Genomic DNA, 17,840 nt, shown 5'->3' on the forward strand with positions numbered 1-17,840 from the left:
CACACCTCGCCTTTCTTTACTGGCAGTATTGGCGATGCCCATGCGCTATGTTTTACCTTGGAGATGATCCCTGAGGCTGCGCCTATAGTGCAGGCTACGGCGCCAACAACGTAGATCGCGCCAAAACAAACACTAGGAAATTTAGTAGTGTGCTCGCTAGCGTGTGCACATGCGCTACAGGGAAAGCGATGCTTTGCAATACAAACAAGTTTTTTTTTTGCAAGCGCAATGCAGGGGAGGAGTAGGAGCATGGAAGCTAGCGCGTCCTACTATGGACAAAGCCTTTCTCTTCCAAATGCTTTAGCTCTGTTTCCACTCCAGGCTTCCAGTCGAATGGAAGTGACCATGCCTTGAAACATTTTGGGGTCGCCCCTTCTCTTAAATTCAATTGAACGGAATCGCCCAAGTTGCTATCAAAAACTGTTCTATACTTATGTCATAGGTGTTTCATCTATGGCTCGTGCTGGTCTATGTTTTGTTCTAGAGCGTGACAGGAGTTGACTTGAATGGCTAGCATTTCAAGGGCCCGTCCAGTCCCGTCCAAATAGGGGTGGCCCTCCCCGATGTTGGACGGTTTTTTATTTTCCCTTTATACGTGACATGTACTGTCATTCAGCCGAGCGGCTTTAAAAGTTGCATGGAGTAAGTCTGTAGTCTGATTTTAGTGGGCTTCGACTGCTTTGTTGTTGTAACTTGCGCCAGTGGTCTAGAGTGATCACAGACATCGCAGCCCCAGTATCCAGATCCATGCACAGCGTTTACCCTTCGGGTTTCTCCTGTTCTTTCATGCGCGTGTGTTGAGGTCCGAGGTGGTATATGGAGAGGCGTTCCAAGCGCTCGTCTCCGTCTGAGCTGGACAATGAATCTCGGAGGTCCACTTTTACGTTTGTCTGCCCCCGCCTTCTTTTCCTGGCGGCGTGTATGTGGTGCACGGCAAACACGCCGTAAATGTCCGGTTTTGCTGCAATTATGACACTGCATGTCCTTGAATCTGCAGGCTCTGGCGTCATAAGTAGTTCCTCCACATCAGTAACACCCGCCAGGGGTCTGTTGTCCCAGTGCGGGTCGTGACAATGTGGATTGTCGACTATGCAGGAAGTAATACATTAAGAGTTACCTCTCGTTTTCAAGTATGTCCTGGCACAGAGTTATGATGACGGATACATGGTTACAAATACATAGTTACATTAAGTGTGCAGTGTTATACATTATATTCAAGACATTGCATGCACCGTAAGAGATAATGTTATAGGCTTATGTAACAATTACAGACCAGATTAAAATGAGAGGTGGCTTTAGTTTTGAAAGAACTTAGACTGGTGGCGGCTGTGAGAGTCTCCGGTAGATTGTTCCAGTTGTGGGGTGCACAGTAAGAGGAGGAGGAGCGGCCGGGTACTTTTGTTGAACCTTGGGACTATGAACAGTCTTTCGGAGTCAGATCTCAGATAAGTGTAGTTACAATGTTAAGTCTTGTTACGGTATGGATCTTTCAATTCATGAAAAATCTTAGATGAATCTGTTACCGCATGATGACTCTCAGATGGAACTTAGATGTATAGGCTGACTTGTGATGCCAATGACAAACATGTCGCAGAGGGCTTTTGGCAGGTAATCACAGAGCAGGTGCTGGCCAACTTCCTTAGAGTGACAATTTAGGATTTAATATCCTCGCCTTGTTCTTGGCGTCTATGATAAAAACCAAAATCTCTCCGCTATCTCCACCAGTTTAGGTTGGTAGTAATTGTTCAGTTTTTCAATTGGTACGTTTAAGGGCTTGGATGCTGGTTTAACTGGAAACAACAAGTCTCTTAAAGTATTGTAGGTTTTAGCACCAGCTGCTGTGAGAAATACAGCAACCTTTTTGTCATCACTTACAGCATTTGCAACTAAATATTGGTCGAGCCGTTCGCTCCAAGAAGACCAATTGTCAGTTTCAACATGAAATTCCTGCATGCTGCCGATGAGAGCCATAGTGCCATATATTTATCCTTGACTGTCTTGGTACATAAATGCTTAGTTGATACTGTCAGTCCTTTCTGAGAGAGAAATGTAACGCTGTTGCTTTAAGCTTATTCCCAGGGTCATCATTGGCTGCAGGATTATACAATTCCATCCTTATGTATGGAGGAATACTGCCTGAGGCCTAGTGACATTGTTGTGGGTTTAGTGATATCCTCGTTATGTCTGTTATGTCTGTGTTTATGCTTCACATTAACACACTATCTTGCATTGCAAATGCATTCAATGATTACTTTGTGGGGTGTGCCACTAATTTATTAGCGAAATGCAGCCCAAACCACAAACCTGAATCTCATCCTGGGAGTACCCACATAGCCCCTCCCCCTCCAACACTGCCCACAATTTTCAATTTGGCCCAGTATCCGAAGAGAAGATTACACAAGCGCTCCTCAAATTAAAACTAAGCAGCCAATGTGGACCTGACTTACAACAATCTAGGTTTCTACGACTTGGTGCCCCAGCCATTGCCAAACCAATTGCTTCCATTGTCAACTCTATCCTGTCCGCAGGCCATATCCCTAAGACCTAGAAAACTGCCAAAAGTGGGGACAAAAACACTTTCTCAAACTACAGGCCAATCTCACTTCTCCCAATTCTATCCAAAGTCATGGAAAAATGTGTCCACTCCCAATTAAGCGATTACTATACTAAGACAAATTTCCCTAGCCAATTCCAATCTGGCTTTCGTCCCAAACACTCCACCGTAACTACCCTGCTAAAAGTTTGCAATGAAATCCAGTGTGGAATGGAACGGGGTCAACTCACTGGTGCAGCATTCCTAGATTTGGCAAAGGCTTTTGATACTGTTGATCATGCTATCCTGCTTAACAAACTCCAGAGCTCTGGAATAGGGAAGCATGCTTTAAACTGGTTTCAGTCCTACCTATCAGGTAGATCCCAACATGTGTCCATCTCAGGCTCTAACTCCAACCACCTGGATATCACCTGTGGGGTCCCGCAAGGCTCTGTTCTGGGGCCCCTACTCGTCTCTGTGTTCATTAATGATCTTCCCACAGCTTGTAAGGAAGCCTCAATACACATGTATGCAGATGACACAATCCTATATGCACACAGCCATAGCCTCTCCGACTTTCAACACATACTGTACTTCAGTCTGACTTTCTGAGACTCGAAAATTGGATTTCCCAAAACAAACTGTTTTTAAACACTGACAAGACTGCAACAATGGTATTTGGGGAAAATACTAAATTTCTAAAGCTTCCAGCTCCAGATTAGAACCAACGCTAACACCACCCTAACCCCTGTCACTAGTTTTAAATACCTGGGCATATGGTTTGACTCCCACTTAACATTCGGGATGCACATTGATACCCGGAAAACCAAGACCTATGCCAAACTAGGAGTACTTTACAGGAACAAATCCTCCCTAAGTCTCCTGGTCAGAAAGCGTATCGCACAGCAGATGCTAATGCCAATTATTGACTATGCAGACATAGTATATGGCACGGCACCTCAAACCCACCTTAGCAAACTTGACACCCTCTACAATTCAATTTGTCGTTTTGTTCTCCAATGCAACTATAACACACATCACTGCGAAATGCTCAAAGAACTAGATTGCTCATCACTAGAGTCTAGGCGCAAAGTTCACCTTTCCTGTCTTGCCTTTAAATTCTTTATGGGCAAGCTACCCAGCTATCTGAACAAGCTCCTCACCCCTACCACATGCAGCACTTATCACCTGAGATCAGACTCCAAAAGACTGTTCATGGTCCCAAGGCTCAACAAAGTATCCGGCCGCTCCTCCTTCTCTTACCGTGCACCCGAAAACTGGAACAACCTACCAGAGACTCTCACATCCACCACCAGTTTAAGTTCTTTTAAATCTAAGGCTGTCTCACATTTTAATCTGGTCTGTAACTGTTGCATGCGCCCATAATATATTTTCTTTAACTGTGCATGCAATGTCTTGTATATAATGTATACCCTGTTCATTTATGCAACTATATATTTAACCATGTATTATTTGTCTTAACTCTGTGCCCAGGACATACTTGAAAATGAGAGGCAACTCTCAATGTATTACTTTCTGGTAAAATATTTTATAAATAAATAAATCTTGTTGGTACCGAACGATCCTTCTTTATTACTGCTGACAGTCATTTTCCTGACAGGAAAACTTGAAAAATCCTATTATTTTTTTAAAAATAATAAATCAGTTTGTTCTATTACCTTTATTTAACTCATACAGCTTTTTTTTTTTTTTTTTATGTACTGATCGTGCTTTGGTTGCTACAGCAACCATATAGAAAGTAATATTCACTTCCTCTCTTGAAATCGTCTCTCTCAGCCTTTTTAGCTCTGCTCTTTGGCAACAAAGTATCACAAACAGATCTGTTGCTGTGTTCCAAACAGCAGACGATCTATTTAACAATAATGTGTTGCGCTTAGTAATATAATGTTAAATATCAGCTACAGCATTTCACAGACTGTGCCTAAAGAAATGCTGACTTTGTGCTGCAATCAGGATTTTTACAAATTTAGAACAGGAGCAATAACAACTAGAGAGAGAAAGTAACCCGATTTATAGCACTCTGTTGCCTGAGTGGATGATCGGTGTATTGATTAAAAAATAGGTTTAATTGGAACAAACAATAAAATATATGGCTTTAAAATAACAATTAAATAACGCACTGAGAATTCCGTAAGCGTAATTAAACACCGTATTGAAAACAATGCTGTATACAGTGTGTGGTTTCCGAATTAGCACATCATCCTTCCACTGCATCATTACTAATCTGAAGCAGGGGTTCCTCTCATCTTATATTTAGAATAGGAGTACCAAACGATTGCCAGATTAGGTAAGAATGTAGAATTATACATTTCCACAAGCTTTACATATTAAAAGAAGAAAAACGGGTAAATGTAGTATTGGTGCTTAAAGCACACAATGGGCAGTACGGTTCCTTCCTTGTTGCACTTTTGTGTTTTTGTTTTGTTATTTTGCAATATTAAAACATTCATAGTCTTATTGTTGATCGTATAGATCTCAAGCACAGGACACAGAGCGCAAAAAAAAAGGGAATATAGTGCAACCCTGCCATTAAAAGATACCAACAAGGAAAATAAATTACTTCTCTGAGTCCATGAACTGGAGATGCACCAACCCCTCTCCTTCCTCCATACAAGAGTGATAACAATACTTCTGGAAGTGCCGTCGTTTAAAGCAGCGGTGCGCAAACTGGGGGGGCGCCAAATTATTTAGGGGGCACAGGCTGTGCGGCAAAACCTGGGGGCGGGCAGAGCAGTGAACGGGCGACCAAGCAGCTCAAGCTCCGTGCTGCTGCTTCCCTGTGCTTGCAGCGGAGGCGGGGACTTCCCTGCACACAGACACAAGCCCACCTTCTCTTCTTGTCTGTTTACTCGCTCCAGTGTTCAGCAGCATGGAGGACCGGAGCATGCAGTACAGTAGTAGTACTTTCACCTGGGGGCGGGGAAGGGGGGAAGAGAGTGTGTTGTTATATGAGTGTGTGTTGTGTCTGTGTTGGGTGTAATTGAGTGTGTGGTGTGTGTTGTGATTGTGTGTGTGTGTTGTGATTGTGTGGTGTGTGTGTATGTTGGTTGTGATTGTGTGTGGTGTGTGTTATATGAGTTAGTGGTGTGTGTGTTTGTGTTGTGATTGTGTGTGTGTTGTGATTGTGTGTGTGTTGTGTCTGTGGTGATTGTGATTGTGTTTGTGCGTACGCTCTCCCAAGCTTGGCGCTTGGGGAGACAAACAAAATTAACTTTGAAGCATGCTCAGCAGCCCCGATCCATGCCCCCCCGCTTGTGCTTGCAAAATTATGCAGGACACCCTGTGCTCATGCTTGGAGAGTTGTTGATGTCACCGCTCTCAGCAGCAGCATGGACGCAGCCTAATTTTGCAAGCGCGAGCTGTTGAAATACGTATTTAGACATATTTGTATTTACATTGTATACCGTTTAATAAAGGGTTTTTTTTTTTCATGTGATATTGATTACATCAGGCAGGGGGGGCCTGAGAAATTTCATGGATGAAAAGGGGGGCTCGGCATAAAAAGTTTGCTCACCCCTGGTAAAGGATCCAAGGGAAACGTGTTACGGCTGATTCTCCCCGTGTGCAGATTTCAGCACCATCTCACAGCATTTGTGATTCTCCAATGCCCTACAGTACGTGTTTTGCTCTATTCGAACTTCGTCAGGGTGTATGATCCTTCAGTGAATAGTCTTTCTTAAATTTTTCCCAAATTGCGTGACGTCACGGCGTGAAATATCAGAAGGCAAATTACATATACATGGACCATATTTTAAGTATGAAACCTAGAAATACACATTAAAAGATGAACACAAAAAAGTTATGCACGTACAAAATCTCATTTAGTCATATCTAACATTGTTAAAGTGCATATAATAAAAAAAGACTGAAGAGAATTGCAAAAAAAAAAAAGGAATTGATATATGGAGGAACTCCTATTATAAAAACCTACATGTTTAAAATTCATATAATATATATTACATGTTTATATATTCCTTATTAAAAATTACATTATTTTATATTCGCAATTAAAATACATATAAATTTATGCATAAATTTGCAAAACTAGGCATCATTATGTATATTGACCACTCTAATAGTATAGATCTGCAGATATAATGTTATCAGTTGTAACCATCCCCATCTTGAAAATATAAAATGAAAATAAAACAAATTATTTAAAAAAAACTGTATGTTGCCGCTTTACTGCAGGTCGGTTATACCCCTGACTGGATTTTCCTGCTGAGAAATGTCATGAGAATCAATCCAGACCAAGGTCAGCAGTTTGCTCAAATGTTGGTCCAGGATGAGGAGCCTCTTGCAGATGTCACCCAGGTAAAACACCAGATGTCTCATATATATATATATATATATATATTTTTTCCATAGCACGCATTCTGTAGTCTTATATTTACATATTTGTAAAAATCATAAAATAAAAGGACGCAAATGAAGACTTGTAAACAACCACAACAGCAATTAATATGTGAAAAACATTCTTATACAATGTACAGGCATACCCCGCATAAGGACACTCACTTTAAGTACACTCGCGAGTAAGTACATATCGCCCAATAGTCAAACGGCAGCTCGCGCATGCGCCTGTCAGCACGTTCTGAACAGCAAAGTTGAACTCCCTACCTGTACCGAAGCTGTGCGCAAGCGGGGAGACTATAGAGCCTGTTATAAATGCGTTATTTACATCAGTTATGCACGTATAGGACGATTGCAGTACAGAACATGCATCGATAAGTGGGAAAAAGGTAGTGCTTCACTTTAAGTACATGTTCGCTTTACATACATGCTGCGGTCCCATAGCGTACGTTAATGCGGGGTATGCCTGTATAACACGTCTTATACATATTTAACAATGACTCTCTCCAAGGTCACTTTTACTATGGTACCATATTTATTTTGTCAAAACAAAAAAAATTGGAAGAATTTTTTTTTAATATATAACACACACGCACTCTCTGTCTCTATCTCTCTGTGTGTCTCTCTCTCTCTTAGCCGAGCTTCAATAATCAAAAAATAAATAGATGATACCGTTCTGTTGCTAACGAAATGCTTTTATTTGTGCAAGCTTAGGACTTTTTGTGCCTGTTCTTTGTGTTTAATACATTATTTTTGCATTATACCTTGAGTGCTGTTCTTGTCTCCTGGCGGGACACAATGTTCACTACTCATCTTATCGAACAAGCACCTACTTACACCTAGCCTTTGAAGGGCCTGCTGCTGCCTATATATATATATCCCATATCCCATAGCCTCTCTTGCATTCCCAGTAAAATCAACCCCACACTGATGAGACCCATCAAGGTCGAAACGGCTGTCTGTGGGTGGTTTTCTGGGTATGCACCTTAACCCTGGCTGTGCTCAAAGCTGTGACCATGCAGCAAGCTTAAGCCTATAGGGAACCATGTTAAAAATGGTTATTGAGGCAAAAAGTGACACTGTGTGCTCATTTGCATGTCATCTCCCAGAATCCCTTGCTGCAGTGGAAGTGCTGTATGCTGGGTGATAATGGGGAAAGGCGGGGTTGCAGACCTGCCTTAGACATGCAGATGAGCATACAGTTATATTTGCATATATATATATATAATTGTTGCAGAGATGATGATGAGTACTGTATGTGGGAAGTGCTATTCTCTGTCCTGGAGCTGACTGCTGAATAAATACAGAAAGACATGCTGTGTGTGAGTTACTGTCTCTGGATGAAGGCGTGTCAGTGGGGGTCTATCGCCTGAAGATCTAAAAGGGATCCTCGCTGGCTGGAGGCACTGCACCAAAGGAAGACATCAAGGTAATTTTGATGTTCCCTGTCCTGGCTCTCCCCACACCACTGCGGAGCCCTCAGCCCTCCTGTTACCAGCAGGTTTCAGCACAACCCCATGAGAGAGTAACCAGAAAGGAGAGAACCCCAAATATCACTTGGGGGGCGTGCCCTAAAAGGGTTACATTTGGAGGCGCTGCTGAGATGAACTGCTCCCCAGGACAGAACAGGTTTTACCAACGGGACAGGTTTCCAGAGACAGTGGACCATGCTGCAGTGTTGGACTTTGATTTACAACAGCAGACAGGCTCCAGTGAGGGAATCTCTCCAGAAGCTTCCCCAGAGAGGGGGTTACCCTAAAAAGGACTTTCCTATGTTGGGGCGACCCCCTGGAGGCTATGTGCCAGGGAGTGCGGATACCCACATACACTCCGTTAAATAGGATTTGGGGCGACTACCTGAGGCTTCATCAGGGAGGAGTGGGTACCCGGCCTATCAGAAGAAAGAGGACTGGGGACTGGTTCCTGAGGTGACACAAGGGAGCTGGCTGCCCATTATCTGGCACTGCAGTTGGGGCAACTACCTGAGGCTACACCAGGGAGGAGTGGGTACCCTTCTGTATTTCCCCAACGAAGTTCAGAAGCAAGGGAACAGGGACTCTGAGGTGGGATCAGAGACTCCTGTGCACCCAGCAATAAAAGGACTATTGCAGTGGAGATTCGTGAGGCGTTCCCTGAAGCTATACCAGGGTGCGTGGTACTCAGAGACAGAGAGAAATGTGCTCTATTTGTGTGGCCCCTTACAGAAGAAAAAGGGTCACACCTGTGCTCACAAGTCCTCACAAGATGGTGGTTTTGCTCTGAAGGAGACCGCATGGTGCTGGACTTTGTGCTTTTAAAATGGCGGTTCCAGAGAACTGGGGACCACATGGACTCTTATCTACCTCAAAATGGCGGTTCCCGCTCCTACCAGGGAAGCCATGTGCTCTTTTGCAAAAGTTGCATCAACTTGCAAGCTTTTGCTGATCTACAGTTTGCAGAAACAGCGCAAACTGCTGAAATCCCTCCCCCTTGCTTGCTCCGGATTGGACTATACTATCCACCAGGGGGAGGAGCTGGGTGTGCCCTGCAGGAGCAACAGGATGTGAGGAGCCAGATACACTTCCACTTCAAACACTGGTGGTTGTGTATGCCAAGCTGCCTTAATTGCTCCACTGTGAGAGAATGTGACCTAGTATGAACTTTGGGCCAGTGTGCTCAGGTCTGTCGGCATCTACACAGGAGTCTGGGTGAGTGCTTTCCAAACCCCTGGCGATAACACCCGGCCCCAGAACTGTGTTCAGTGTGCCACTTACCGAGTAGCCAACCGTCTGAGCCCCGTGGAGATGCACCACCTTCACACTGCGAGGTGCGTCCTACTGCGCAGTACTGTGCAGGAGAAATCTGTGAGTCGGAGGCTGATGACATCACTGAGGTCCCTGCCATTACCTCCACCATATCAGAGTATGCTGCAGGTTCCAGTAATCATTGCTGGTGCCTCCCGGGAGATCCACGCTGCCAGCGAGGGTGCTACAACCTCTGAGGTACCGGTCGGGGCCTCTCACGATCCCGAGTCGGCTGTGGAGTTGCTGTTTTTTGAGGTCATCGCGACCGAGGCTCAGGAGATCCCCTTTGTTGATCCGCCCTGGAATCCCGTACAGAGGGCGGCAGAGCTGAAAGAATTGCGCCGCCAAGAGATGCGTGAATCACGGGCAGTCGCGTATTTGAGAGAAGCGGAACGCCACTACGATGCGTTGGGGCTGCTGGGAGAAGTTCTTCTGGGAGTGCTGGCCGACACTACTCGGGATGCCAGCCCCAGTGCACTTGTTGCTGCTCCATCACCGGGAGAAGGGAGGGCCGCAAAGCCGTCCGGCCGGATGGGTGTAACATTTGCTGCTACCTCCCGGTGAGTGCTGAGTCTGTGGACTCCTTTTCCCTGCCATGCTGGGGGAGCAAAGAAGGACAGAGCTCCCATGATGCTGCAGCCGCCATTGCGGCTGAAGTGAGTGTTGCTAGAGGCTCTGGCTTACAGAGCCTTGCCGGGACTGTGGACATTATTATGGCTCCGCTTCGGGAGGTCTCTTTAGTCTTCCGCTCACAGGACAATAATGTGCCCGGTCCGCCCTGCCCTGTTCTTGTACTTCCTGATGCTGTCAGCCATAGCGTTAACACTATGACCCCTCAGGCCTTGTCACCAGTAATGCCTGATGCCCCCATGAGTAATGGTGTTGTTTTGCCTGTCATGTCTGTCACACCAATGATAAGGGTATCACCACAAGGGGAGGAGGGTCAGCGCAAAGCTGCAGGACAAGCAGAAATAGAGAGGTTGCTCAGAGAATGGAAAGTGGGGCGAAGTATTTATATGAACAGGGTAGAATGTGTGTCTGCTTCTGGACACAAACGCTGTTATTCTATAAGCGTGCCTGACAGTCAGGGCAGAATGGTGTTAAAGCCTGATCCTGTGCACTACTACTGAGGGTGGCATTTTCATGCAATGTATGCCATATATATGCAGTAGTTCGTTATGTAAGATATATGATGAAATGTACAAATGTTGTTGCATTTCATGTCTGTCAGATTTACAGGTTGTTGCACAGTAAGGTAGTGTTATACCTACTGTAGTCCAAGTGGGGACATTGGAGTTTCACCAGGGGGGGATTGTAACATAGATTCCCGGCAGTTACTTCTTTTCCTGGGCCTTTCCTCTGTCAGACCTGTTAGTTGGTAGTTAGTCAGTTGAGAGTTAGGAGTGAAAAAAAGAAGTTTTGTCAGCACAATTGAGAGAGAGAAGCTCCCCCCCCCCACTAGGGAGGGGGGGGGGGGGATTGTGGCCCGAGTCAGGGCTCTGACTGCAAAGAGAGAAAGAAGCAGGAGATGATGAGTACTGTATGTGAGAAGTGCTATTCTCTGGAGCTGACTGCGGAATAAATACAGAAAGACATGCTGTGTGTGAGTTACTGTCTCTGGATGAAGGCGTGTCAGTGGGGGTCTATCCCCTGAAGATCTAAAGGGGATCCTCGCTGACTGGAGGCACTGCACCAAAGGAAGACATCAAGGTAATCTGTCCCTCCTGTTCCCTGTCCTGGCTCTCCCCACACCACCGCAGAGCCCTCAGACCTCCTGTTACCAGCAGGTTACAGCACAACCCCATGACAGAGTAACCAGAAAGGAGAGAACCCCAAATATCACTGGGGGGTACCCTAAAAGGGTTACATATATAAATATGGTGTAAAAATCTATATGATAAAGGAGACTTTTGATTTACATCCTTTGATCAAATAATGCCAAGCCTGCTTACACGTCAAGGTAAGTCTCTTTAGCAAGTCCCTACACTAAATGCATACTAATGTTATGTGAAATAAACCCAGAAGGGGTTAATATATCCAAGCATATGCTGTTATAACATAGTGCAGTTAAAAACTGGTATATACCAGTGAAGATTCTCGCAAGTCTGCAACTAAAGTGAATAGTGAAATACAGGGACCTTGCTGGGAGATTATATACCTAGGAGGGGCTGGCCTCCCACAACCTGCCCTGAAAAAAATAGGTCTTTTCTCAAGCTCTATTGATTAAAAATATATTTTTTTTAACTCGTGAGTGCTGCAGATTTCTCTCTCGCTCTCTCTCTCGCTCTCTCTCTCGCTCTCTATAGATATATAGATATATAGATATGAAAGGTGCGCAAATATAACTAACAAACAGTAACCTGTGATGCTGCCACAATGTAAAGGAAATATAGAGGTAAGGAAAAAGGGTAAGGAAAAAAACAAAAAGCGCAAACCACTAGCCACAATGCTTAAGTTACTAAACAATAACAATAGAATTAAGATGCAATGAAAGTCCAATCTGTTTCCGACGTCAGTACATGTGGATCTCCTCGGCTGGAAATCTCGCGATGTCTGCGTGATGATGCTCCGCTTTCACTTCTGAGTAAACAGAAGCTTCTCTGTGGGTGAAATCAGCTAATAGCGGTTGCAAAGTTCCAATTGCCTTGAATATGACCTATAGTCCAGCAAGTGAATAAAATACAAGGGACAAGACTACTGTAGCCCTATGCGTTTCATCTAAAATGACTTTGTCAAGGGGTATCTATAGACATCTCTCTCTCATATATATCTATATATATATATATATCTCTATCTCTATATAAAAAAAATTATGTATCCAAATTTTGCTACCCGACTTCAGTGGACTCCCTGGGAACTGTGTAATTTAACTTTTAAAACTCTATTATTACCAGTGTCCGCCTCTGTCTGGCAGACACAATGGCCACACATTTGAACACATGGTAAAACAAAAAGGTAAATACTTCAGCAACCTGTATTATACCTGGAACTCTGGGTATTGCGATTTAATGAACGGGATCAATTTTGAAGAAGAGAGTAAACATGTGACCAGAGTGGAATACTGCTTTAATTGCATTTTTTTGGGGGGGGGCCCCAGCTATTTGTGTAGTGCATGCCAGGGTTGTAGATAAAATTACATATACAAAACCTTTGATATTAAAGTATTTTGTTTAAATAGAGTGCATCTCTTTAAATTAAGGAATATTTAATACTATGGAATTTTACAGGTGTAGACTATTAATGATAAAATTATGCTTTATAGATTGTGGATGTGTTCATGGAATATAACCTGATTCAGCAGTGCACTGCTTTCTTATTGGATGCTCTGAAGAACAACCGTCCAACAGAGGGTCCTTTGCAAACACGTCTGCTTGAGATGAACCTAATGCATGCACCTCAGGTATTCAGATATCTTTCTAGGAGAAACACAAAGGTTGAATAAACTGTTAATATTAAGCAGCTTTGCATTCTTTAATAAAATGCCCCCGAATGTACGTACATAAATACTTTAACTTACTTACACATAGGTTGCCAAGCCCTGTATTCACCGTGCTTGCCCCCAAATAATCATTAAAGGTGTGTGTGCCTTAATCAATAGAAACATCAGTGAACTTCCACTCATTAGACAGTTGACTAAAACTGTTCCAACTATATTTTTAGCAAATGTAAAGTGATATTGAAAAAAAAGGGTCTGACTTAATTCGGACTGGCAATTAAGACATTTAATGCCTGGCAATTAAAAGACATTTAATGAAGCAAAATCTTCTTCCTGACAAAACACATACTCAGTTCATTTTGTTTTTATTAATAATCTTATCTGTGCCAAATGCGTAACACAAAATATAAGACTTGCATAAACGTACGAGCTTCTGCGTTTGTAAATCTCAAGTTTGGTGATAGTGTTACATTTCTGCTGAAGATCATTATACAGAAGGTATAATTAGTTTTTACTGAGAAGCATTTATTAATGCTTCTCAGTAAAGTCTAATATTTTTTGAGACTCATGTCTAGGATGCAAGATAACATGAATGCTCTACAAAGAAACTAATCTACATTCTTATTTTTTAGGTTGCAGATGCTATTTTGGGCAACCAGATGTTTACTCACTACGACCGTGCTCACATTGCCCAGCTTTGCGAGAAAGCAGGCCTCCTTCAGAGAGCCTTGGAACACTTCACTGATCTATATGATATTAAGCGGGCGGTTGTCCACACTCATCTTCTCAATCCAGAGGTAAACTCTGTGGATAAGTTTGCAGATGTGAATCTCCAATATTAACTGAAGTAAACATATTTCAAGGCAATGTTTAATTGTATGAAATAATAGTAAGGGAATTTCACTTGGAAAATCCGTTGAATTGCTTTCCCGTTTTGTATTTTTAAAAATGATCACTAATATTGTAGTACTGTACATTTATCTGGTACACGGTACTTTGCGATGTTCTGAGTTGTACACAGTCAAAGAATCCGTTCCCACAAAGAACACCTGATATTAAGATCTTATAGACCATGTCATAATGAAAGCTAGAATAGGTACCTTGCACTTCAGAGGCCAGTACTTAAAAAAAAAAATGATCTGATCTTCATTGCTGTGATTGCAGTGGTTGGTGAATTATTTTGGCTCCCTATCTGTTGAAGACTCTGTGGAGTGTCTGCGTGCTATGCTCTCTGCAAACATCCGGCAAAACCTGCAGATATGCGTCCAGGTAGCTTCCAAGTACCATGAACAGCTCTCCACTCAGTCCCTCATCGAGCTTTTTGAATCTTTCAAAAGTTTTGAAGGTAAACCACACAATGTAATGGAACTGAGGGTTGTCTTTTATAGAGATGTACTAACCAGTGTGTTTCCACCTTAGAGTTTTTATGTATGTGCATAACATTGCTTTAAAATCTTCTGGCAATTGATAGGCCTTTTAAAATATATATATATTTTTTAATTACTGACACCATTCGTTTTAATAATTATGAAATAATTGCACATACTGTATGTTTAATTTTGCCTTTATATTTATTTTATGTGGTCACGATTTGAATGTGTGGTGTGTATGTAGAAGTTCACTCTTGTCCTGAACTGTTTCACCAAATGAATGCTAGTCAATCCAATCCCCCTTTGCAGCCTTGTCAGTGCGGGCGATCGCTCGCAGACGGAGAACCTTACAGACCTCCAGGAACAAACATCAAAAAAAGACCAGGCACACCAAGCATTAATTCAAAGACTAGAGATAACACAATTCCAGACTTGTGCAGAGAAGAATGGTAGTACTGCACGATGCTCCGTAACTGGGTCCCGTCCTGTCACAATGGTTGGAGCAGCGAAATCCAGGGCAGTTGCGCGATAAGCATTCGAACCGGCGTGTACGTCTTTGTAACGTGATGACGCACCTCAACGCGTTTTGCACAATGACGTACTTCATCAAAACACTCCCATACATATATAGTCATGACTGACTAAATGTGTCGAAAAGGGCTAAAAACCTACAACAGGGTATCTCCCAGTGGTGCTGTAACGTAATGCACATAAATGCAATAAATTATAAAATTAATGAAAGGTTACCCTTTGGAATGTCGATGTGTCTGTGACAAAAACTTTTGGAGAAAGCTACATTGACGATGTTTTTCATAATCTAGAAGGGAGATGACGCCTCTCTGCTGGCGTTTGTTGCTGATTTGAATACCAAATATTTTAAACTTCAATTCACGGCTGATTGCAGCATTACTGGGAGATTGCCCCAGATTTTCCAAGGCAAGTGTTCGGATACTCGTGGCTGCATCTGTACCTCTGAATTAGTGGTACATTTTTTCGATCTTAAAATGTACATGAAGGAGGAGGCCATATGCACGAAGTACCTATTTTTAACATCTTGTAATCCTGATTACTTGTTGAGGAGAGTTATTTATCTATTATAATATAGTTTTTTTATTTTAGATAGTTACTAAATCATTCTTTAAATTTTTGAATTAGAATTTATTATATATTTCAGTAATTAATTAATAGTACTTTTTGTATGAGTATTCTATGTATATTTACACTCTATGTTATGATTATTTTATAAACAAATCATTAATGTTATACCTATTTATACTTTCATTTTTAGGTGTTTATATTAGTCATTGAGGTTGGATATATTAGTTTAATTCACAGTTGTCTTTTTTATGTTTGGTAGTCACTTACATGTTCTAATGTTGAGTTGTTTTTATTGTGATGTAATTATTTTTTCAGTAGATTGCTTCTATATCAGGCCTTCACAACTCCAGTCCTCGAGGGCCGCAAACAGGCCAGGTTTTCCGGATATTCCTACTTCAGCACAGCTGGCTAAATTAGTGGCTCAGTCATACTGAGCCACTAATTGACCCAGCTGTGCTGAAGTAGGGATATCCGGAAAACCTGGCCTGTTTGCGGCCCTCGAGGACTGGAGTTGTGCAGGCCTGTTCTATATGTTAAGTGTTATATCTATATACACTATGCCTGCTTTGTTGTGGGGTTCGTTATCCCATTATTTGGATACTATATTATCTCCTGGATATTAAGCAATTGTGGTTTGGCATGTTTCTAAGTAGCAGTCAGGAGGGTTTGTTTTAGTTTGTTTTGTTTACATTGTATACACTGGCGACACACTTTATTCGAGCTTGGCTAGTCCCACGAATTCGGGTATACCCGGGTGTATTGAGGTTTGTGACTGTTTTCTGCCCGAGTGCATTGAGTTATTTTCCAAGCAGGGATTGAAGCATTTTATTCCCGCTGGCTGCAATACTGCACAGTATATATATATAAACTGCATTACAATTCATGAATTTATGCCATCTGGTAGACACGCGAAGCATTGCAGCCTATTAAATCCTAATCATTATCATTTAACAGATCAGCCGCCCATCAGCCAGGCATGAACCCAGGCTGGGAAGGCAAATGCAACGGGGCTTGTCAGAGGTTAGGAGTGGCGCATTCCAGGTATCTGCCAGGTACATACCGGGTATTTGCTCGAATAAAGTGTGTCGGTGCAGTACTCTCACTTCTTTAGTCGTCTCTGTTGCTCTGGTGATTTGTACCTCTGAGGCATCCGTTGCCATATACCAGGTCATTCATTACCTGACCTGCAGGTGGGCATTGGCGCGAATCTACCTCTGCACGGCGATGGTTATTTAATGGGAGTTTTTTAGGACATGTCACTCTTTGATGATAAAGCTCTGACCAGGTGAGAAACGTGTCAGAGGACCCTTCTGTTACACTTTGTTATTATGCACAATAGATATTTTTTTTTACTAACCTCCAGCCCTATTTGCTTTTGCTGTGCTCAGCCTTCTTTTCGAAATTTTCTTTCTTTATTTATTTTTCTATTTCAAAGAGATTAATGTAAATTCCTATCTAGACCTGACCAGCAACAATCACATGAGATGGGTCCCGAATACTGAGGACTCAAAGTTTTTAGAGCAGAAAAAAAAATAGATTTTACCGGAAGAAACACGACACTAATATTATAACGTGGATTCCAGGGGGCTCATAAAAAAAAGACAGAGCTACTTTTGGGCCTTAAAAGGAACACTAAATCTAAAAAATTGTATAATGATATCAACAAAATGTCTGTGTGTACATTAGATAAGTTATGGTGGGTGAAAGTGACAAAAAAACCTCCACCGTATAGCATATAGCAAATAAAAATATCGCTTGTGAGCACATTGACATGTCTTAGACAGGTCTGCAACCCTGCTTTTCACCATTATCACCTAGCATACAGTGCTTCCACTGCAGCCAGAGATTCTGGGAAATGATGTGCAAATGAGCAGTGTCACCTTTTGCCTCATCCATTTTCACATGGAACCCTTATAAGCGTATGCTCGCTGCATTTCACAGCTTTTAGCACAGTCTAGATTAAGATGCATAGCCAGTAATCCTACTCACAGACAGCTGTTAAGACCTTTTGGGTTTCATCAGTTTGAGGCAGGTTGTTCTGGCTTTGCAATTGTAAGGCTGGGTAGGTTTCACCACGCATTAGATAAGTTATGGTGTGTGAGTGGGTTAAGGCAAAAGGTGACACTGGATGCTCATTTGCTGGACTAACACGGCTATTTCCGTTTTGTGTGTGTGTGTGTGTGTGTATAATATATATATATATATATATATATATATATACACGGCTATTTCCGTTTTGTGTGTGT

General features: G+C 42.5%; 1 protein-coding gene across 1 annotated transcript in view; it reads left to right on the forward strand.

The window, feature by feature from the left end:
• The window catches only part of CLTC (clathrin heavy chain), a 305,075-nt gene that overhangs the window by 159,119 nt on the left and 128,116 nt on the right, over positions 1-17,840 (forward strand). The window contains exons 10-13 of the mRNA XM_075589655.1: positions 6,746-6,868; positions 12,953-13,090; positions 13,759-13,923; positions 14,291-14,471. Of these exons, the coding sequence (XP_075445770.1) occupies positions 6,746-6,868; positions 12,953-13,090; positions 13,759-13,923; positions 14,291-14,471 (607 nt within the window). The remainder of the gene's footprint in view (positions 1-6,745; positions 6,869-12,952; positions 13,091-13,758; positions 13,924-14,290; positions 14,472-17,840) is intronic.

The sequence above is a fragment of the Ascaphus truei genome, chromosome 3, assembly GCF_040206685.1.
Source record: "Ascaphus truei isolate aAscTru1 chromosome 3, aAscTru1.hap1, whole genome shotgun sequence".
In the NCBI taxonomy this organism is placed as follows: Eukaryota; Metazoa; Chordata; class Amphibia; order Anura; family Ascaphidae; genus Ascaphus; species Ascaphus truei.